This window comes from Nerophis ophidion, linkage group LG03 (genome assembly GCF_033978795.1).
Source record: "Nerophis ophidion isolate RoL-2023_Sa linkage group LG03, RoL_Noph_v1.0, whole genome shotgun sequence".
Taxonomy (NCBI): domain Eukaryota; kingdom Metazoa; phylum Chordata; class Actinopteri; order Syngnathiformes; family Syngnathidae; genus Nerophis; species Nerophis ophidion.
In genome coordinates, this window is record NC_084613.1 from 81,545,905 (window position 1) to 81,570,270 (window position 24,366).

The 24,366-nt window shown below is 39.9% G+C and overlaps 1 protein-coding gene across 1 annotated transcript; it reads left to right on the forward strand.

Moving 5' to 3' along the window:
- The first annotated feature begins 9,715 nt into the window (after nt 1-9,715).
- Nucleotides 9,716-18,898, forward strand: LOC133548825 (axonemal dynein light intermediate polypeptide 1-like). Its single transcript, XM_061893759.1, has 4 exons — nt 9,716-9,925; nt 9,994-10,080; nt 17,830-17,966; nt 18,038-18,898. Exons 2-4 carry the CDS (start codon nt 10,000-10,002, stop codon nt 18,246-18,248), a joined length of 429 nt encoding a protein of 142 aa, XP_061749743.1. The 5' UTR covers nt 9,716-9,925; nt 9,994-9,999; the 3' UTR covers nt 18,249-18,898.
- Nucleotides 18,899-24,366: the final 5,468 nt, after the last annotated feature.

Sequence of the window (24,366 nt, forward strand, 5' to 3'; positions counted from 1 at the left end):
AGCGTAGAGATGTCCCCAACCGATACACAGGCGAGCGGTCCATACTGGGTCCCGACGAGCGGTCCATCCTGGGTCTCGACTCTGGACAGCCAGTACTTCATCCATGGTCATCGGACCGGACCCCCTCCACAAGGGAGGGGGGGGACATAGGAGAAAAAAGAAAAGAAGCGGCAGATCAACTGGTCTAAAAAGGAGGTCTATTTAAAGGCTAGAGTATACAGATGAGTTTTAAGGTGAGACTTAAATGCTTCTACTGAGGTAGCATCTCGAACTGTTACCGGGAGGGCATTCCAGAGTACTGGAGCCCGAACGGAAAACGCTCTATAGCCCGCAGACTTTTTTGGGGCTCTATGAATCACTAATAAGCCGGAGTCCTTTGAACGCAGATTTCTTGCCGGGACATATGGTGCAATACAATCGGCAAGATAGGATGGAGCTAGACCGTGTAGTATTTTATACGTAAGTAGTAAAACCTTAAAGTCACATCTTAAGTGCACAGGAAGCCAGTGACAATCTTAATAGTCCGATTTTGTTGGATTCAACTCCCTGAGAAGATATTATCAATTTCAACCATAACTATAAAAGGCTACCAGGTCACAGTAAAACTCAGCAAAAACACTTTCCCGTTCCCTCTCTACTACTTGTTGTTTAAAAGGTTAGGCATTTTGTTTCATTTGATTTGGTCATTTATTGGTTAGACTTCTCTTTGCATTTAGATTAGATTAGATTAGATTAGATAGTACTTTATTCATTCCGTCAGGAGAGTTCCTTCAGGAAAATTACAATTTTCAGCACAATCCCATTCAAGATCAGACAAACATTACAGGGAGACAGAACAGGATCGCTGACGGGTCTGCCGGCTTCCAGCGCCCCTTACAAAAAAAAGATGAGATACAGGTAAACAAGGGGGGGAATAGAAGATTAAAATGAAATAAAAAAATCGTATGATAAAAATGTGTATGATAGTAAACAATGCTCAAATGATAACCTAAAACAGGGGTCGGGAACCTTTTTGGCTGAGAGAGCCATGAAAGCCAAATATTTTAAAATGTATTTCCGTAAGAGCCATATAATATATTTTTTAACACTGAACACAACTAAACGCGTGCATTTTTAAGTAAGACTAACATTTCTAGAGTATAATAGGTCTCTTATTCTTTGTAATAACATTGTTATTCTGAAGCTAACTGTGGAGGGGGCGTGGCCCGCGGGCCTGCAGCAAACTGGGGTGCGCCAGGACCGGCCTCGAAATCAGCGAGAGCTGCGTAGATGGCCCACCTGAGCCTTGTTATCTAATCACCTGTCGCTCTGTTATAAGCAGCAGCCAGGAGGAGAGACGGGGTTGGGGCTGGAGCCAGAGCGCGAGCGAGAACGAAAGAGAAAAATACAATTGCTGGAAAGCAACTGAGAGACTTATTGAAAAATAAAACAATAGTGTAACCCTGAAACGGGCTCTCATGTCGGTGCTTGGTGGTCTGAAGAACCCCCAGGAGGACAAGTCCCACACTAACCAATAATAAATAAAGAACTTCTTAACGCAACTTCTTGAACAGGTGCGGTAGTAAACGGATGGATGGACTAAAAATGCATGAGAATGTTTTATGTTTTGAACATTATTTTTAACACTTATTACAAGTGGAATTATTCATTACTTATCATATTAAGCAATGTCAGCTCAGATTTATCCGAGAGCCAGATGCAGTCATCAAAAGAGCCACATCTGGCTCTAGAGCCATAGGTTCCCTACCCCTGACCTAAAACATTGCCTGCGCAGTTGGTAACGGTTTTATTGCAACAAGATACATTACTTCCTATGAGACATTATTTCATTAAAAATATAGAAGTCACAGAACAGATTATGTTTCACTTCAAAAGCTCAAAGTAGGCCACTTGTGTTTGTTTATGAATTATACTTGAACTATTTCAAACCCGGCAACTCGCCCTCTCAATACTGCCGATTTAACCCGACCCGTGCACATTAGTTGTTATTCCATTGAAGGTTTGGCAAAAAGGTAGCCAATCGGGCGTCATTGTGCTCTACATTTCTGTCAAAGGCACAATGCACTGAGTGAAGATTGGACAATGTGTTTATTTTGTCAAGACCTGGATAGAAGATACCATGACCGCCACAGCTATGGGTCATCCAGACCTTGTGAAGGTTTTCAGAGTGTCACCGCTCCAACAAATTGGGATTGTATTCATTAACATTCAGCGCTAATCCCAACAAGGCTGTGATTTTTCAAACGGGATCTTTAATATTATCTGGATACATCCCAACCTCTATCTCCACCATTTAACTTGCACTTGAGTGGTCAGGGTGTGTAGGACAAAAAAAAAAATATATGTCAACATGACCCCTGCATGCCACATAAAAGTCAGGGTGTTGTTGCTACGTTTTCATGCAACGGGAGTGTTCACTGTGAATCCCTGGCAATGAAGTTGATCCGTCTGCAAACGCTCTCCCTGCTCATGGGCTGTCTGTCCGCAGCTCAAAAGTCCACTGACCAAATGGCCTGTGATGCCAACCAACCACAAAAATCCGACAGAACTTTGTGAGGTGGAAGCCCGTCACAAGCAAGCATCTCCCCTTCTGATTGTCACAACATTGACTGCTGCCATGATGGCCACATGTGCTGCTATAGAAAATGTGGTAGGTACATGATCTTGCTTGCATGGCTGCTTACTGCAGGGGTGCCCACACTTTTTCTGCCGGCGAGCTACTTTTCAATCGACCAACTCGAGGGGATCTACCTCATTTATGTATATCATTTATATTTATTTATTTATGAAAGAGACATTTTTGTAAACAAGTTAAATGTGTTTAATGATAATACAAGCATGTGTAACACATATAAGATGTCTTTCTTTCACAAAGACAAGAATATAAGTTGGTGTATTACCTGATTCTGATGACTTGCATTGATTGGAATCAGACAGTAATGATGATAACGCCCACATTTTCAAATGGAGGAGAAAAAAAAGTTGTCCTTTCTGTACAATACCACATGAAAGTGGTTGGTTTTTGGCATCTAATTCATCCGGCTTCCGTACACTTTACAAGAAAAACATTGGCGGCAAATTCCGTAGCTTGCTTGATTGACATTCACGGCACCCGAGGGTCTTGTGAGATGACGCCGGCTGCTGCCAGTTCATTATTATGAAAAAAATGACAGAGAGGAAGGCGAGAAACACTTTTTATTTCAACAGACTTCTGCGCCGTCCCTTCCGTCAAAACTCTAAAGGCCGACTGCACATTTCCTATCTTCACAATAAAAGCCCTGCTTCATGCTGCCCGCGCTAACAAAATAAGAGTCTCGGAAAGCTCACTTGTGCACGCCAGCTTTCTGAGGGATCGCTTGTGCACGCCAGTTTTCCGAGACTCTGTATTTAGTTAGCGCAGGCAGCATGAAGCAGGGCTTTTATTGTGAAGATAGGAAATGTGCAGTCGGCCTTTAGAGTTTTGACGGAAGGTACGGCGCGAGAGTCTGTTGAAATAAAAATTGTTTCTCGCCTTCCTCTCGGTCATATTTTCATAATAATGATCTTGCAGCAGCCAGCGTCATCTCACAAGACCCTCCGGTACCGTGAATGTCATTTAAGTGACGTCTTGGTGAAGATTGATGATCACTAATTTTTAGGTCTATTTTTTTTTTAAAAGCCTGGCTGGAGATCGACTGACACACCCCCCGCGGTCGACTGGTAGCTTGTGATCGACGTAATGGGCACCCCTGGCTTACTGTCTATAGTCAAGTCAATAAAATTGCTCTCTTCAGTCACTCTTCAGTGCACCAAGGACGGCCAGATGATAGTGGTGGTGGCCAGAGAAGTCACCCTGCCAAATATCAACCTAGACTCCATCTCATTCAATGAAAACAGGCTAGGATGCAGCACCTTCTGCAGGAGGAGGCTCCTGATGTGGTCATATATGAGAACTGGATGTCGGCCTCCTATGAAGTTGCTATTGGACTGCGTGGTGCGATTACCAGGGACAGCCAATATCAGTATGTGGGTTTTTTATTACTATACTTATTATTAATGAGAATGAGAATCAGCACCTCCAAGTCCGAGTCCATGGTTCTCGCCCGGAAAAGGGTGGAGTGCCATCTCCGGGTTGGGGAGGAGACCCTGCCCCAAGTGGAGGAGTTCAAGTACCTAGGAGTCTTGTTCACGAGTGAGGGAAGAGTGGATCGTGAGATCGACAGGCGGATCGGTGCGGCGTCTTCAGTAATGCAGACGTTGTATCGATCCGTTGTGGTGAAGAAGGAGCTGAGCCGGAAGGCAAAGCTCTCAATTTACCGGTCGATCTACGTTCCCATCCTCACCTATGGTCATGAGCTTTGGGTCATGACCGAAAGGATAAGATCACGGGTACAAGCGGCCGAAATGAGTTTGGGTCTCTCCCTTAGAGATAGGGTGAGGAGCTCTGCCATCCGGGAGGATCTCAAAGTAAAGCCGCTGCTCCTTCACATCGAGAGGAGCCAGATGAGGTGGTTCGGGCATCTGGTCAGGATGCCACCCGAACGCCTTCCTAGGGAGGTGTTTAGGGCACGTCCAGCTGGTAGGTGGCCACGGGGAAGACCCAGGACACGTTGGGAAGACTATGTCTCCCGGCTGGCCTGGGAACGCCTCGGGATCCCCCGGGAAGAGCTGGACGAAGTGGCTGGAGATAGGGAAGTCTGGGCTTCCCTGCTTAGGCTGCTGCCCCCGCGACCCGACCTCGGATAAGCGGAAGATGATGGATGGATGGATGGACTTATTATTACTATAATTAAGATTAAAAATAATTTATAGGATGGGTGTCAAACTCTGGCCCGGGGTGCAATTTCATTTGGCCCTTGAGGCAATATCAAATTAACATTAGAGCTGGCCCGCCGGTACTATACTAACACTGCATTCGCCGCTAATACTCATACTTGCCAACCCTCCCGATTTTCCAACCATTCTCCTGAATTTCTCCAGTTTGGGGACTCTGCTCTAAGAGGCTATAATTACTTTTTAAATGGCTGATACCACCAGGTATTGAACAAGACATTTTTTACAACAACAAGCACTGCCCATAAAAACTGATGTGGTATCAGTAAAGCTGATTTGCAGTTGCATCTAAACCACATGTGTTAATGTATTTACAGTTATTACTTTACTAAAACGCATTTGTGCAAATAAATGACATGATAGAGAAAACAACATATTTTTACTCTCCTCCAGGTGTACATCCACTGCTACGCATCTGTTTGTCAGCCGTCAGCCGAAAACACCTGTCATCCCAGGTGCTTCCGGAAGCGTAAGTGCAAATCATTTAGAACAGGGGTCACCAACCTTTTTGAAACCAAGAGCTACTTCTTGGGAACCGATTAATGCGAAGGGCTACCAGTTTGATACACACTTAAATAAATGGCCAGAAATAGCCAATTTGCTCAATTTATAACATTATAAATAAATCTATATATATATATAAAAAAATGGGTATTTCTGTCTGTCATTCCGTCGTACATTTTTTTTCCTTTTAAGGAAGGTTTTTTTTTATAGAAAATAAATGATGAAAAAAAACACTTATTTGAACAGTTTAAAAGAGGAGAAAACACAAAATGTTTTTTATTTTGAAACATAGTTTATCTTCAATTTCGACTCTTTAAAATTCAAAATTTAACCGAAAAATATGAAGAGAAAAACTAGCTTATTCGAATCTTTTTGAAAAAATTAAAAAAATAATTTATGGAACATCATTAGTAATTTTTCCTGATTAAGATTAATTTTATAAAATATATATAATATAAAATAAATGATGAAAAAAAACACTTAATTGAACAGTTTAAAAGAGGAGAAAACACAAAAAATGTTTTATTTTGAAACAAAGTTTATCTTCAATTTCGACTCTTTGAAATTCAAAATTCAACCGAAAATATGAAGAGAAAAACTAGCTAATTCGAATCTTTTTTGAAAAAATTAAAACAAATAATTTATGGGACATCATTTGTAATTTATCCTGATTAAGATTATTTTTTGAATTTTGCTGACATGTTTTAAATAGGTTAAAATCCAATCTGCACTTTGTTAGAATATATAACAAATTGGACCAAGCTATATTTCTAACTAAGACAAATCCTTATTTCTTCTAGATTTTCCAGACCAAAATTTTTAAAAGAAATTCAAAAGACTTTGAAATAAGATTCAAATTTGATTCTACAGATTTTCTAGATTTACTAGAATTTTTTTTTGAATTTTAATCATAATAAGTTTGAAGAAATATTTCACAAATATTCTTCGTCGAAAAAACAGAAGCTAAAATTAAGAAATACATTTTTTTGAATTGAATTATATTTATATAGCGCTTTTCTCAAGTGACTCAAAGCGCTTTACATAGTGAAACCCAATATCTAAGTTACATTTAAACCAGTGTGGGTGGCACTGGGAGGAAGTGGGTAAAGTGTCTTGCCCAAGGACACAACAGCAGTAACTAGGATGGCACAAGCGGGAATCGAACCTGCAACCCTCAAGTTGCTGGCACGGCCACTCTACCAACCGAGCTATGGCGCTCATTAAAAAATGCATTTATTAGTATTAATTAAAATGTATTTATTAGTCTTTACAATAAAAAAAAAATACTTGAACATTGATTTACAATTTCAGGAAAGAAGGGGAAGGAATTTAAAAGGGAAAAAGGTATATGTGTTTAAAAATCCTAAAATCATTTTTAAGCTTGTATTTTTTCTCTGAAATTGTCTTTCTGAAAGTTATAAGAAGCAAAGTAAAACAATTTTTAAATTTTTTTTAAACAAGTGAAGACCAAGTCTTTAAAATATTTTCTTGGATTTTCAAATTCTATTTGACTTTTGTCTCTCTTAGAATTAAAAATGTCGAGCAAAGCGAAACCAGCTTGCTAGTAAATAAATAACATTTAAAAAAATAGAGGCAGCTCACTGGTAAGTGCTGCTATTTGACCTATTTTTAGAACAGGCCAGCGGGCGACATGGTGCCCACGGGCACCGCGTTGGTGACCCCTGATTTACAATATACAAGAGTTCAGATATGATGTGTTATGTATGTGTGGACCTAAAAACTAACGGTAAAAGCTGGCACGCAATCACATGTGTCTTGTTTCCTACACAGTCAGGGACCTTGGCAGTGCCACTTTCCAAAAGACCAATGAGCAGGCGGGCGCTTTGGTTACCAGTTTGGAGATTCAGTATATTGAGAGGAACTGAAGTGTGGAGTCGCACAACAACAAATATTTGCTCCTTGTTTGAAATAAACATCAATGTTACCAAAGGTGTTGTCATTAAAAGTTGATTTTTATGAAAAAGTTACACACAGGGAGAATTATGTTGTGCTTGTGACAATGATGATTATGAGAAACCTTGGAGAGGACCGCGTATGTGGGCAACCTCCCCCCAAGGGACCGAAAGCAATGGATGTCGAGTGGGTCTAATTAATGGGGAAATTGTCACTTTCTCGGTCCGAATCGCTCTAGCTGCCGGTGGCCATGATTGTTAACAATGTGAGGATGTGAGGAGCTCCACAAGCCGTGACGTCACGCGCACATCGTCTGCTACTTCCGGTACAGGCAAGGCTTTTTTATTAGCGACCAAAAGTTTCGAACTTTATCGTCGATGTTCTCTACTAAATCCTTTCAGCAAATATATGGCAATATCGCGAAATGATCAAGTATGACACATAGAATGGACCCCGTTTGAATAAGAAAATCTAATTTCTGTAGGCCTTTAATGGTTATTTGCAAAAAAAAAAAAGTTTATCAGTTTGAACATCAAATATGTTGTCTTTGTAGCATATTCAACTGAATATCAATCAATCAATGTTTACTTATATAGCCCTAAATCACTAGTGTCTCAAAGGGCTGCACAAACCACTACCACATCCTCGGTAGGCCCACATAAGGGCAAGGAAAACTCACACCCAGTGGGACGTCGGTGACAATGATGACTATGAGAACCTTAGAGAGGAGGAAAGCAATGGATGTCGAGCGGGTCTAACATGATACTGTGAAAGTTCAGTCCATAATGGATCCAACACAGTCGCGAGAGTCCAGTCCAAAGCGGATCTAACACAGCAGCGAGAGTCCCGTTCACAGCGGAGCCAGCAGGAAACCATTCCAAGCGGAGGCGGATCAGCAGCGCAGAGATGTCCCCAGCCGATACACAGGCAAGCAGTACATGGCCACCGGATCGGACCGGACCCCCTCCACAAGGGGAGAGTGGGACATAGAAGAAAAAGAAAAGAAACGGCAGATCAACTGGTCTAAAAAGGGAGTCTATTTAAAGGCTAGAGTATACAAATGAGTTTTAAGGTGAGACTTAAATGCTTCTACTGAGGTAGCATCTCGAACTTTTACCGGGAGGGCATTCCAGAGTACTGGAGCCCGAACGGAAAACGCTCTATAGCCCGCAGACTTTTTTTGGGCTTTGGGAATCACTAATAAGCCGGAGTCTTTTGAACGCAGATTTCTTGCCGGGACATATGGTACAATACAATCGGCAAGATAGGATGGAGCTAGACCGTGTAGTATTTTATACGTAAGTAGTAAAACCTTAAAGTCACATCTTAAGTGCACAGGAAGCCAGTGCAGGTGAGCCAGTACAGGTGTAATGTGATCAAACTTTCTTGTTCTTGTCAAAAGTCTAGCAGCCGCATTTTGTACCAACTGTAATCTTTTAATGCTAGACATGGGGAGACCCGAAAATAATACGTTACAGTAATCGAGACGAGGCGTAACAAACGCATGGATAATGATCTCAGCGTCTTTAGTGGACAGAATGGAGCGAATTTTAGCGATATTACGGAGATGAAAGAAGGCCGTTTTAGTAACGCTTTTAATGTGTGACTCAAAGGAGAGAGTTGGGTGGAAGATAATACCCAGATTCTTTACCGTGTCGCCTTGTTTAATTGTTTGGTTGTCAAATGTTAGAGTTGTATTATTAAATAGAGTTCGGTGTCTAGCAGGACCGATAATCAGCATTTCCGTTTTTTTGGCGTTGAGTTGCAAAAAGTTAGCGGACATCCATTGTTTAATTTCATTAAGACACGCTTCCAGCTGACTACAATCCGGCGTGTTGGTCAGCTTTAGGGGCATGTAGAGTTGGGTGTCATCAATATGTATAGCTCGGTTGGTAGAGTGGCCGTGCCAGCAACTTGAGGGTTGCAGTTTCGATTCCCGCTTCCGCCATCCTAGTCACTGCCGTTGTGTCCTTGGGCAAGACACTTTACCCACCTGCTCCCAGTGCCACCCACACTGGTTTAAATGTAACTTAGATATTGGGTTTCACTATGAAAAGCGCTATATAAATATAATTCACTTCACTTCACTTCACAATATGGGTTGACAATGATTTGCAAATCATTGTATTCCGTTTATATTTACATCTAACACCATTTCTCAACTCATATGGAAACGGGGTTTGTAAATGGATGGTTAAGATCCAAGCTGGCCTGCAATGCGCGCTCCGACCACACGAGGCGCTGCATTAGCTAGCATGACGTGTGCTAGCGCGGCTAACTACGACAAAACATGTCGGCGTCAATACCACAAAGTGCTCCGTTACCGTCACTCCGTGGCGTCTTTATCATCTTTATTTTCAGACTTGTGTTGGGCTTGCAGGAGAAAGCCCGCCATAAGGTTATCAACATTGCTAACAGCTGGAAGAAGCTCGGTTTGGCGGGAGGGGGGGCAACGCTTCGTCGCGTCCGATGACGCGGTCGATTAGTAATGACGTCGTCGGTTAGTAATGACGTCACGGTCACTGCCGCTTTGTATGATCTCATATTTCAAACACTTCACTCTCGAGCGGGCGGCAAGGGTGACTGACGCCTTTAGACGAGTGGACGCTGGCCAAAATGAGACTTTTTTCATGGACATTTTCTCTTTGAGTTACGAAGTCGGAACCAACTCGTTGCTGGACCTTCCGCTTGAAATGTATTATTGATTTTTTTTTTTTTTAGATGTATGACTGATGTTTTTAGGTGTACCATTGATGCTTTTAGGGCACCATGTTCGAACCCCCCGAGACGCTCCTCAAATATGAGACCCCAGTTTTAATCAGCAAAACCACAGACAAGAAATCTTCAAAGGTGAGTTGACTTTATGTTTAGTTGGGCTCCATACGCCAATAAGAATATACCGTATTTCCTTGAATTGCCGCAGGGCATATAGTATGCGCCTGCCTTGAATTACTGCCGGGTCAAACTCGCTTTCCAAAATAATTAGCGCCTTTTTTTTTTTTTTGATTGATTGATTGATACTTTTGTTAGTAGATTGCACAGTCATTAATTTGAGCGAGAATGAAAGGTTTGTGGATGAGGAAAGTTAGAGTGAAGCACCAAAAAAAAAGCGGCGGCAGTGGGACCGCTTCAGATGTAATTAGACGCATTTACTGGGATAATTCTGGTAGATCCCTTATCTGCCTATTGTTTTAATAGTTTTTTAGTGAGGTTTTAAAGTCATACCTGAAAGTCGGATGGCTGCGGTGAACGGCAGTGTCTCTCAGAGAAGCCAATGGAAGAGCCAAGATCACAGCTGCCTTTTTGAGCTGCAGGAGGAAGTCGCATAATCCACTGAAGTCTCCGGTAAGAGCCGACCTAATATCACAATTTTCCCATCCAAAAACTTGCTGGTTGACGTAGACAAACATGTTCGCTTGACCGCTCTGTGTTAAAGCTTCACAACAAACAAAGAAACACCGGCTGTGTTTCGGTGCTAAAGGCAGCTGCAATTCACTGCTTTCCACCAACAGCATTCTTCTTTGACGTCTCCATTATTAATTGAACAAATTGCAAAAGATTCAGCAACACAGATGTCCAAATTACTGTGTAATTATGCGATGAAAAGAGACGACTTTGAGCCGTGTGTGGTGCTGGGCTAATATGTCCCCACAGTTCAGTACATATTCCGTACAATTGACCACTAAATGGTAAAACCCGAATAAGTTTTTCAACTTGTTTAAGTCGGGGTCCACGTTAATCAATTCATGGTACAAATATATACTATCAACATAATACAGTCATCACACAAGTTAATCATTATAGAATGTACATTACATTATTTACAATCCGGGGGGTGGGATGAAGAGCTTTGGTTGATATCCGTACTCCATCCATCCATCCATCCATTTCCTACCGCTTATTCCCTTTCGGGGTACTTCAGTCATCAACAGAGAAATGTGGACATTGAAACAGTGTAGGTCTTATTTAGTAGGATATGTACAGCCAGCAGAGAACATAGTGAGTTCACATAGCATAATAACAAGTATATACATTAGAAGTACATTTGAGTTGTTTATAATCCGGGGAGATGGGATGTGAATGGAGGAGGGTATTAGTAAAGTGTTGAAGTTGCCTGGAGGTGTTGTTTTAGATCGGTTTTGAAGGAATATAGAGATGCACTTACTTTTATACCTGTTGGGAGTGCATTCCACATTGATGTGGCATAGAAAGAGAATGAGTTAAGACCTTTGTTAGATCGGAATCTGGGTTTAACGTGGTTTGTGGAGCGCCCCCTGGTGCCCGGTCAAATTCGTGACGTCACGAGTGACACTTCCCCTGTCATCATTTTCAAAATGCACGAGGCTGACTCCAATACCGGTAATTTGAAATCGCATAAAAGGGAAGAAGATGAAGAGCTATTCAGTAGGATTTAAGGTCCAAGCTTACATCACACTCAAATTTGTACTGCATACCTTTGGTAAGTGAGAAGAGGTTTTAAAATTATGAGCGCATGCTTACTTTTACCGTGTGCCTTTGGTAAGCGCAGGAGTGAGAAGAGGTTTTAAAGGCCTACTGAAATGAGATGTTCTTATTTAAACGGGGATAGCAGGTCCATTCTATGTGTCATACTTGATCATTTCTCGATATTGCCATATTTTTGCTGAAAGGATTTAGTAGAGAACATCCACGATAAAGTTCGCAACTTTTGGTCGCTAATAAAAAAGCCTTGTCGCAGACGATGACGTCACAAGGGTGAGGGCTCCTCACGTCCTCACATTGTTTTTTTAATGGGAGCCTCCAGCGGCAAGAGCTATTCGGACCGAGAAAATGACAATTTCCCCATTAATTTGAGTGAGGATGAAAGATTTGTGGATGATGATATTGATAGCAAAAGAACTAGAAAAAAAAAAAATAAAGTAAAAAAAAAAAGGCGATTTCATTGGGACGGATTCAGGTGTTTTTAGACACATTTACTAGGATAATTCTGGGAAATCCCTTATCTTTCTATTGTGTTGCTAGTGTTTTAGTGAGATTAAATAGTACCTGATAGCCGGAGGGGTGTGTACACGGGTGACTTGACGCCAGTGTTTGAGGGAAGTCGACGGCAGCTGCATGGACGGCGCAAGCTCAGCTGATCTCCGGTAAGAGGCGACTTTTTACCACAATTTTCTCACCGAAACCTGCCGGTTGACAAGTGGTCGGGAACCATGTTCGCTTGACCGCTCTGATCCATAGTAAAGCTTCACCTCCAGGAATTTTAAACAAGGAATCACCGTGTGTTTGAGTGGCTAAAGGCTAAAGCTTCCCAACGCCATCTTTCTACTTTGACTTCTCCATTATTAATTAAACAAATTGCAAAAGATTCAGCAACACAGATGTCCAGAATTCTGTTTAATTGCGCGATGAAAAGAGACTACTTTTAGCCGCGAGTGGTGCTGGGTTAATTTTTTCCTGACAGTCCGTGACATCACGCGCACGCGTCATCATTCCTCGACGTTTTAAACAAGAAACTCCGCGGGAAATTTAAAATTGCAATTTAGTAAACTAAACCGGCCGTACTGGCATGTGTTGCAATGTTAATATTTCATCATTGATATATAAACTATCAGACTGCATGGTGGGTAGTAGTGGGTTGATTTTCTTATTTAAACGGGGATAGCAGGTCCATTCTATGTGTCATACTTGATCAATTCGCGATATTGCCATATTTTTGCTGAAAGGATTTAGTAGAGAACATCGACGATAAAGTTCGCAACTTTTGGTCGCTAATAAAAAAGCCTGGAAGTACCGGAAGTAGCAGACGATTTGCTCGTGACATCACCGGTGTGAGGGCTCCTCACATTGTTTATAATGTGGGCCTCCAGCAGCAAAAGCTATCCGGACCAAGAAAGCGACAATTTCCCCATTAATTTGAGGGAGAATGAAAGATTGGTGGATGAGGAAAGTTAGAGTGAAGCACACAAAAAAAATAAAAAGCGGCAACAGTGGGACCGTTTCAGATGTAATTAGACACATTTACTAGAGTAATCCTGGAAGATCCCTTATCTGCTTATTGTTTTAATAGTGTTTTAGTGAGATTGTAAAGTCATACCTTAAAGTCGGATGGCTGCGGTGAACGGCGGTATCTCCCAGAGAAGCCAATGGAAGAGCCAAGATCACAGCTGCCTTTTTGAGCTGCAGGACGAAGTCGCATAATCCACTGAAGTCTCCGGTAAGAGCCGACCTAATATCACAATTTTCCCATCCAAAAACTTGCTGGTTGACGTAGACAAACATGTTCGCTTGACCGCTCTGTGTTAAAGCTTCACAACAAAGAAACACAGGCTGTGTTTCGGTGGCTAAAGGCAGCTGCAATTCACTGCTTTCCACCAACAGCATTCTTCTTTGACGTCTGCATTATTAATTGAACAAATTGCAAAAGATTCAGCAACACAGATGTCCAAATTACTGTGTAATTATGAGATGAAAAGAGACGACTTTGAGCCGTGTGTGGTGCTGGGCTAATATGTCCCCTCCAGCCCGAGACGTCACAAACACGCGTCATCGTTCCGCGACATTTTTAACAAGAAACTCCGCGGGAAATTTAAAATTGTAATTTAGTCAACTAAAAAGGCCGTATTGGCATGTGTTGCAATGTTAATATTTCATCATTGATGTATAAACTATCAGACTGCGTGGTCGATAGTAGTGGCTTTCAGTAGGTCTTTAAATTAATTCGCGCCCCGGCGGCAATTCAAGGAAATACAGTAGGTACTGTAACCTCTTTGTGATGTTACGTTCCTGTTATAAGCTGTTATACAGCAGAAGGTCACCAACGTGGTATTCTAAAAATAGCTCAAATAGCAGCACTTACCAGTGAGCTGCCTCTATTTTTTTAATTGTATTTATTTACTAGCAAGCTGGTCTCGCTTTGCTTGACATTTTTAATTCTAAGAGAGACAAAACTCAAATAGAATTTGAAAATCCAAGAAAATATTTATAGACTTGGTCTTCACTTGTTTAAATAAATTCATTTTTTTTTGTTTTACTTTGCTTCTTATAACTTTCAGAAAGACAATTTTAGAGAGAAAAATACAACCTTAAAAATGATTTTAGGATTTTGAAACACATATACCTTTTTACCTTTTAAATTCCTTCCTCTTCTTTCCTGACAATTGAAATCAATGTTCAAGTACATTTTTTTTTTTTATTGTAAAGAGCAATAAATACATTTTAATTTAATTCTTCATTTAGCTTCTGTTTTTTGGAAAAAGAATATTTGTGAAATATTTCTTCAAACTTATTATGATTAAAATTCAAAAACAGTATTCTGGTTAATCAAGAACATCAGTAGAATCAAATTTGAATCTTATTTCAAAGTCTTTAGCATTTGTTTTGAAATTTTTGTTCTGGAAAATCTAGAAGAAATAATGATTTGTCTTAGTTAGAAATATAGCTTGGTCCAATTTGTTTTATATTCTAACAAAGTGCAGATTGGATTTTAACCTATTTAAAACATGTCATCAGCATTCTAAAATTAATTTTAATCAGGAAAAATTACTAATGATGTTCCATAAATTATTCTTTTAATTTTTTCAAAAATATTTGAATGAGCTAGTTTTTCTCTTCTTTTTTGGGGTTGAATTTTGAATTTTAAAGAGTCGAAATTGAAGATAAACTATGTTTCAAAATTTAATTGTAATTTTTTTCGTGTTTTCTCCTCTTTTAACCCGTTCAATTAAGTTTTTTTTTCATCATGTATTCTCTACAAAAAAACCTTCCGTAAAAGGAAAAAAAATGTACGACGGAATGACAGACAGAAATTCCCATTTTTTTTATATATATATATAGATTTATTTATTAAAGGTAAATTGAGCAAATTGGCTATTTCTGGCAATTTATTTAAGCGTGTATCAAACTGGTAGCCCTTCGCATTAATCAGTACCCAAGAAGTAGCTCTTGGTTTCAAAAAGGTTGGTGAACCCTGTTTTACAGTATTTGCCTTGAGCTCTTATTTTGAAGGCGCACCGAGCGGAAGTGGTGACACGTTGTGGTGGAGCGGACTTTTTGAAAACGAACGAAATAAAGTGGCGCTCGTGTAAAACTGGTGCCTTCGTGTTTGTTATTTTGTCGTTGTATACCGTATAGGCGACATATATAAACCCTTAGTTACATCGGCAGACCAAGGCCTCGCAAAAGAAAGACGTTAAATCACCGTAAAGTTCGGAGAGTCAGCTAGCTTCATCTCAGTTAGCCGCAGCTTGCAACGGCGGAGCTTCGTCTTGTCAGAAAACACGAAGACTTCTTTCATCTTGCTGCTGTCTTCTGATTTATGTTGAATAAAGACTAAGACCACTTTATTTATTTTGTTTTCAAAATGGCGCTCCACCACAACGTGTCACCACTTCCGCTCTTAGCGCCTTCAAAATAAAAGCTCAGGGCAAATAACAGTGGTTCTCAACCTTTTTTCAGTAATGTACCCCCTCTGAACATTTTTTTTTAATTCAAGTACCCCCTAATCAGAGCAAAGCATTTTTGTTTGAAAAAAGAGGTAAAGAAGTAAAATACAGCACTATGTCATCAGTTTCTGATTTATTAAATTGTATAACAGTGCAAAATATTGCTCATTTGTAGTGGTCTTTCTTGAACTATTTGGAAAAAAATATATACAAATAACTAAAAAATTGTTGAAAAATAAACAAGTGATTCAATTATAAATAAAGATTTCTACACATAGAAGTAATCAACTTAAAGAGCCCTCTTTGGGGATTGTAATAGAGATCCATCTGGATTCATCAACTTCATTCTAAACATTTCCTCACAAAAAAGAAATCTTTAACATCAATATTTATGGAACATGTCCACCAAAAATCTAGTTGTCAACACTGAATATTGCATTTTTGTATTTCTTTTCACAGTTTATGAACTTATTCCTATTTTGTTGAAGTGTTATTCAATAAATATATTTATCAAGGATTTTTGAAGTGTAGCTATTTTTAGACATTTTTGTAAAAATCTCACGTACCCCTTGGCATACCTTCAAGTACCCCCAGGGGTACACGTACCCCCATTTGAGAACCACTGCTCTATAACAGTGGTTCTCAAATGGGGGTACGCGTACCCCTGGGGGTACTTGAAGGTATGCCAAAGGATACATGAACATTTTTTAAATTATTCTAAAAATAACAACATGATTACTTCTATGTGTAGAAATCTTTATTTATAATTGAATCACTTGTTTATTCAACAAGTTTTTAGTTATTTTTATATATTTTTTCCCAAATAGTAAAAAAAAAAGACCACTACAAATGAGCAATATTTTGCACTGATATACAATGTAATAAATCAGAAACTGATGACATAGTGCTGTATTTTACTTCTTTATTTCTTTTTTTTTTCAACCAAAAATGCTTTGCTCTGATTAGGGGGTACTTGATTTAAAAAAAATGTTCACAGGGGGTACATCACTGAAAAAAGGTTGAGAACCACTGCTGTATAAACAGCTTATAACAGGAACTTACCATCACATAGAGGCAAGTCCATAAAAATAGGTTATGTAACTCACTTGAAGTGAAGTATATTTATATAGCGCTTTTCTCTAGTGACTCACTTTACATAGTGAAACCCAATATTTAAGTTACATTTAACCAAGTGTGGGTGGCACTGGGAGCAGGTGGGTAAAGTGTCTTGCCCAAGGACACAACGGCAGTGACTAGGATGGCGGAAGTGGGAATCGAACCTGCAACTGTCAAGTTGCTGGCACGGCCGCTCTACCAACCGCCCCATTTAAACACAATTTGTGGCAAAGTGCCTGAGAAGTACACACAAAAACAAGTTTTACCCACCTAACCTAAGGGACGGCGTGGCGCAGTGGAAGAGTGGCCGTGCGCAACCCGAGGGTCACTGGTTCAAATCCCACCTAGAACCAACCTCGTCACGTCCGTTGTGTCCTGAGCAAGACACTTCACCCTTGCTCCTGATGGGTGCTGGTTGGCGCCTTGCATGGCAGCTCCCTCCATCAGTGTGTGAATGTGTGTGTGAATGGGTAAATGTGGAAGTAGTGTCAAAGCGCTTTGAGTACCTTGAAGGTAGAAAAGCGCTATACAAGTACAACCCATTTATCATTTATAACCTACTTACAATACAGTAACACGTAGAAATCTAGTTCAATAAAACTACAAAAACAATGCAATCTGACTCTTTAGGTTACAAAACAGCATGCTTTTCAAAATGTACAGCAGATGACAGAAATAAACACAAACCTTTTCAATTAATTTTAAAGGTAAAACTGATTTTTATCCATCCATCCATTTTCTACCGCTTATTCCCTTTTGGGGTCGCGGGGGGCGCTGGCGCCTATCTCGGCTACAATCGGGCGGAAGGCGGGGTACACCCTGGACAAGTCGCCCCCTCATCGCAGGGCCAACACAGATAGACAGACAACATTCACACTCACATTCACACACTAGGGCCAATTTAGTGTTGCCAATCAACCTATCCCCAGGTGCATGTCTTTGGACTGATTTTTATTTCCTACAGCAAGTCTGGAGTGAGCAGAAAACACCACAAAATATGCAGTAGTTTTCCCCAACTGGTTTAAAACCCTGTTTAACTGTTAAAAAAAATATATTCACATAGGGGGGCCGACCTTTTAAAGTGAGCTCTCAGCCGCATGCTGACTCCCCCGTGCCGCCACCTCCTAAAGCCAAGTCATCCGCAGCGGAAGCCACCAGGCAACAAAATGAGGACATACTCAACCTCATCTTCCCACCCAGGTACTGTGTACACACTTTCCATAGCATATGCAGCCATTCCACACGCAATATCTCACTCTTGTGCGCTGCAGGGAATGGATGGAGGGAAACCAACTGTGGGTGCAGCAGGTGTCCAGTGCACCGTGCACCCGAGCGGACGTGGTTAACCTTGAGGAACTATTGGACAGGAAGCTGCAGCAACGGCGTGCCATAGAGACCGGAATCTGCCCTGTGCGAAGAGAGCTTTATACACAGTGCTTTGGTAAGGATCAAGCTGTGTCCCACTGCAAAATATGTCCATGAAAAGGTACACTTTGGCAATTGACTGACATGGAATAGGGGGACAATGTCATCTGACAACAATAAAATAAAAAAAAACCCTATCTTTTTTAAAAAGTCCAAAAATTATGTGACACGATTCAATAGAGTAAAGTCCAACACTCGTGCCAGGCGTACAACCGCCGCTTTTTTTGCCGACGTGACAATGATTGACGGCATGCAGCAGCTGACCAATCAAGAGGCATCAAAGCAAAAATTGCCAAAGTAATGTGTAAATGAAGCAGAGTAATGTGTAAACAATGTCAATATGTAGGTGAACCATCTGTGGCTGTTAAGTGGACACTAGAAAGGTTGTAAATACTGTATAGAGTAGGCTAACCCATGTGGTTCCTGTGGATGTGAACACAAGTTGTAGTGACTGAATAACATAGTGACTGAAACAGACAAAAGTAATGTGTATATAATGTCAATAAGTAGGTGAACCATCTGGGGCTGTGAAGTGAACACTAGTAAGGTTGTAAGTACTGTTTAGAGTAGACTAACCCATGTGGTTCCTGTGGATGTGAACATAGGTACTGTAGTGACGAAACAACATAGTGACTGAAACCGACAAAAGTAACGTGTAAATAATGTCAATAAGTAAATGAACCATCTGTGGCTGTAAAGTAAACAGTAGTAAGGTTGTAAATACTGTTTAGAGTAGACTAACCCATGTGGTTCCTGTGGATGTGAACATAGCTACTGTAGTGACGAAACAACATAGTGACTGAAACAAAGTAACGTGTAAATAATGTCAATAAGTAGATGAAGCATCTGTGGCTGCGAAGTGAAAACTAATAACATTGTAAATACTGTATAGAGTAGGCTAACCCATGTGGTTCCTGTGGATGTGAACATAACTTCTGTAGTGACGAAACAACATAGTGACTGAAACCGACAAAGTAATGCGTAAATAAAGTTTATAAGTAAATGAACCATCTGTGGCTGTAAAGTAAACACTAGTAAGGTTGTAAATACTGTTTAGAGTAGACTGACCCATGTGGTTCCTGTGGATGTGAACATAGCTACTGTAGTGACGAAACAACATAGTGATTTAAACAGACAAAAGTAACGTGTAAATAATGTCAATAAGAAGATGAACCATCTGTGGCTGTGAAGTGAACACTAGAAAGGTTGTAAATACTGTATAGAGTAGGCTAACCCATGTGGTTCCTGTGGATGTGAACACAAGTTGTAGTGACTAAATAACATAGTGACTGAAACCGACAAAGTAATGCGTAAATAATGTTTATAAGTAAATGAACCATCTGTGGCTGTAAAGTAAACACTAGTAAGGTTGTAAATACTGTTTAGAGTAGACTGACCCATGTGGTTCCCGTGGATGTGAACATAGCTGCTGTAGTGACGAAACAACATAGTGACTGAAACCGACAAAGTAATGTGTAAATAATGTCTATAAGTAAATGAACCATCTCTGGCTGTAAAGTAAACACTAGTAAGGTTGTAAATACTGTTTAGAGTAGACTAACCCATGTGGTTCCTGTGGATGTGAACACAAGTTGTAGTGACTGAATAACATAGTGACTGAAACCGACAAAGTAATGCGTAAATAAAGTTTATAAGTAAATGAACCATCTGTGGCTGTAAAGTAAACACTAGTAAGGTTGTAAGTACTGTTTAGAGTCGACTAACCCATGTGGTTCCTGTGGATGTGAACATAGCTACTGTAGTGACGAAACAACATAGTGACTGAAACAGACAAAAGTAATGTGTCAATAATGTCAATAAGTAGATGAACCATCTGTGGCTGTGAAGTGAACACTAGTAAGGTTGTAAATACTGTTTAGAGTAGACTAACCCACGTGGTTCCTGTGGATGTGAACATAACTACTGTAGTGACGAAACAACATAGTGACTGAAACAGACAAAAGTAACGTGTAAATAATGTCAATAAGAAGATGAACCATCTGTGGCTGTTAAGTGAACACTAGAAAGGTTGTAAATACTGTATCGAGTAGGCTAACCCATGTGGTTCCTGTGGATGTGAACACAAGTTGTAGTGACTAAATAACATAGTGACTGAAACCGACAAAGTAATGCGTAAATAATGTCTATAAGTAAATGAACCATCTCTGGCTGTAAAGTAAACAATAGTAAGGTTGTAAGTACTGTTTAGAGTAGACTAACCCATGTGGTTCCTGTGGATGTGAACATAGCTACTGTAGTGACGAAACAACATAGTGACTGAAACCGACAAAGTAATGTGTGAATAATGTCTATAAGTAAATGAACCATCTCTGGCTGTAAAGTAAACACTAGTAAGGTTGTAAATACTGTTTGGAGTAGACTAACCCATGTGGTTCCTGTGGATGTGAACACAAGTTGTAGTGACTAAATAACATAGTGACTGAAACCGACAAAGTAATGTGTAAATAATGTTTATAAGTAAATGAACCATCTGTGTCTGTAAAGTAAACACTAGTAAGGTTGTAAGTACTGTTTAGAGTAGACTAACCCATGTGGTTCCTGTGGATGTGAACATAGCTACTGTAGTGACGAAACAACATAGTGACTGAAACAGACAAAAGTAATGTGTAAATAATGTCAATAAGAAGATGAACCATCTGTGGCTGTTAAGTGAACACTAGAAAGGTTGTAAATACTGTATCGAGTAGGCTAACCCATGTGGTTCCTGTGGATGTGAACACAAGTTGTAGTGACTAAATAACATAGTGACTGAAACCGACAAAGTAATGCGTAGATAATGTCTATAAGTAAATGAACCATCTCTGGCTGTAAAGTAAACAATAGTAAGGTTGTAAGTACTGTTTAGAGTAGACTAACCCATGTGGTTCCTGTGGATGTGAACATAGCTACTGTAGTGACGAAACAACATAGTGACTGAAACAGACAAAAGTAACGTGTAAATAATGTCAATAAGTAAATGAACCATCTGTGGCTGTAAAGTAAACAGTAGTAAGGTTGTAAATACTGTTTAGAGTAGACTAACCCATGTGGTTCCTGTGGATGTGAACATAGCTACTGTAGTGACGAAACAACATAGTGACTGAAACAGACAAAAGTAACGTGTAAATAATGTCAATAAGAAGATGAACCATCTGTGGCTGTTAAGTGAACACTAGTAAGGTTGTAAATACTGTATAGAGAAGGCTTACCCATGTGGTTCCTGTGGATGTGAACACAAGTTGTAGTGACTAAATAACATAGTGACTAAAACAGACAAAAGTAATGTGTATATAATGTTAATAAGTAGATGAACCATATGTGGTTGTGAAGTGAACACGAGTAAGGTTGTAAATACTGTATAGAATAGGCTAACCCATGTGGTTCCTGTGGATGTGAACACAAGTTGTAGTGACTAAATAACATTGACTAAAACAGACAAAAGTCATGTGTATATAATGTCAATAAGTAGATGAACCATCTGTGGCTGTGAAGTGAACAATAGAAAGGTTGTAAATACTGTATAGAGTAGGCTAACCCATGTTGTTCCTGTGGATGTGAACACAAATTGTAGTGACTAAATAACATAGTGACTGAAACAGACAAAAGTAATGTGTATATAATATCAATAAGTAGGTTAACCATCTGTGGCTGTGAAGTGAACACGAGTAAGTTTGTGAATACCGTATAGAGTAGGCTAACCCATGTGGTTCCTGTGGATGTGGACACAAGTTGTAGTGACTAAATAACATAGTGACTGAAACAGACAAAAGTAATGTGTATATAATATCAATAAGTAGGTGAACCATCTGTGGCTGTGAAGTGAACACGAGTAAGTTTGTGAATACCGTATAGAGTAGGCTAACCCATGTTGTTCCTGTGGATGTGAACACAAGTTGTAGTGACTAAATAACATAGTGACTGAAACCGACAAAGTAATGCGTAAATAATGTCTATAAGTAAATGAACCATCTCTGGCTGTAAAGTAAACAATAGTAAGGTTGTAAGTACTGTTTAGAGTAGACTAACCCATGTGGTTCCTGTGGATGTGAACATAGCTACTGTAGTGACGAAACAACATAGTGACTGAAACCGACAAAGTAATGTGTGAATAATGTCTATAAGTAAATGAACCATCTCTGGCTGTAAAGTAAACACTAGTAAGGTTGTAAATACTGTTTAGAGTAAACTAACCCATGTGGTTCCTGTGGATGTGAACACAAGTTGTAGTGACTAAATAACATAGTGACTGAAACCGACAAAGTAATGTGTAAATAATGTTTATAAGTAAATGAACCATCTGTGGCTGTAAAGTAAACGCTAGTAAGGTTGTAAGTACTGTTTAGAGTAGACTAACCCATGTGGTTCCTGTGGATGTGAACATAGCTACTGCAGTGACGAAACAACATAGTGACTGAAACAGACAAAAGTAATGTGTAAATAATGTCAATAAGATGATGAACCATCTGTGGCTGTTAAGTGAACACTAGTAAGGTTGTAAATAATGTATAGAGAAGGCTTACCCAGGTGGTTCCTGTGGATGTGAACATAAATACTGTAGTGACTGAATAACATAGAAACAGACATAGTGATTCATTTGGATTAATGGGATATGTATTTATGCCAACTCTCTCAATCATCCAGGACACCGCCCTAAACCCCCGGCTTATTTTCAGTCTTTTTCCATTCAGTTAAAATCACATGTTTAGTAGATGTTTAGGCGTCTTGTACTGGCAGTTTTTCCAAATGTAGAATTAACAGAATAGATAAAGTCTTTTTGATTTGATGTACTTTTATTTCAAATATGCAAAAAAAAAAAACAAGAGCAAGCCTAATCCAATACAGTGCTGTAGCCTTAACAGCCATTGGAACAAAATGAAAACAGTGGAGGATAAAAAAAATGGGGTAAAAAAATAACAAAATGAGCAATGGACTTTCTTTTTTTTTTTTTGGTTGTTTTTTTTTTTTTACATATTTACATTTTTACATTTTACTAGCTTGTAAAATGTCAATGACGAAACTAAAGGGTGCTTAACCGGACAGACATATGAAGGATATATTTATGATGGCAGCAGTAATGTCAGACATTATAGTGAGGAAAAGTGTGTCTAATTCTTGTCCAAGTTAGGCAAATATTTAAAGGCCTACTGAAACCCACTACTATCGACCACACAGTCTGATAGTTTATATATCAATGATGAAATATCAACATTGAACACATGCCAATACGGCCGGGTTAGTTTACTAAATTGCAATTTTAAATTTCCCGCGAAGTGTCCAGTTGAAAACGTCGCAGCATGATGACGTGTGCGCGTGACGTCACGGATTGTAGCGGACATTTTGATCCAGCACCGATCCCAGCTATAAGTCGTCTGCTTTAATCGCATAATTACACAGTATTCTGGACATCTGTGTTGCTGAATCTTTTGCAATTTGTTCAATTAATAATGGAGACGTCAAAGAAGAAAGATGTAAGTGGGAAGTGGTGTATTGCGGCCGCCTTTAGCAACACAAACACAGCCGGTGTTTCCTTGTTTACATTCGGCTCTTACCGTAGACGTGAGCGGAGAGTTTGCGTCGTTACTCCTGCAGCTGCGGACTCTCTTGCCTCCTCCCACCGGCCGTCGGATGCCTACACCGTGGAGGGGGGAAAAAAATCTCAGCCCGGCTTCCTTGCCTTGTCGAGAAACGTGGCTTCCCTCGGAGACACTGGCGGTCACCACACCCGTGGCCACACCCCTCCGACTTTCAGGTACGACCATATAATCTCACTAAAACACTAGTAACACAATAAGCAGATAAGGGATTTTCCAGAATTATCCTAGTAAATGTGTCTAATAACATCTGAATCGCTCCCACTGCCCTCGTCTTTTTTTGTTTGTTTTCTTTTTTCTAGTCCAGGGGTGTCAAACTCAAATACAGAGCGGGCCAAAATTTAAAACTGAATGAAGCCGCGGGCTGAGGTTGAACAAAGTAATCCTTTAATAGGGACCCAAACAAGTTTTGCATTGAATATTGACCAAGCAAGGCTTATATAACTTTATAGTGATATGCATAATCGAGTTTTAAATAATAATAATAAAAATAACATCAATGGCATATCAAATAAAATAAAAATACAAATTGAACGGCTCTTTTGGGCGGCGGGTTTGAGTTGGGGCGGGGTTTGTTGGTAGCG

Excerpts from the sequence above, each read along its gene's own strand:
- LOC133548825 (XM_061893759.1), top strand. The coding sequence starts at position 10,000 with ATGTTCGAACCCCCCGAGACGCTCCTCAAATATGAGACCCCAGTTTTA. Across the intron at positions 10,081-17,829 it reads CAGACAAGAAATCTTCAAAG|GGGGGCCGACCTTTTAAAGT; the intron begins GTGAGTTGACTT and ends ATATTCACATAG. Across the intron at positions 17,967-18,037 it reads AACCTCATCTTCCCACCCAG|GGAATGGATGGAGGGAAACC; the intron begins GTACTGTGTACA and ends TGTGCGCTGCAG.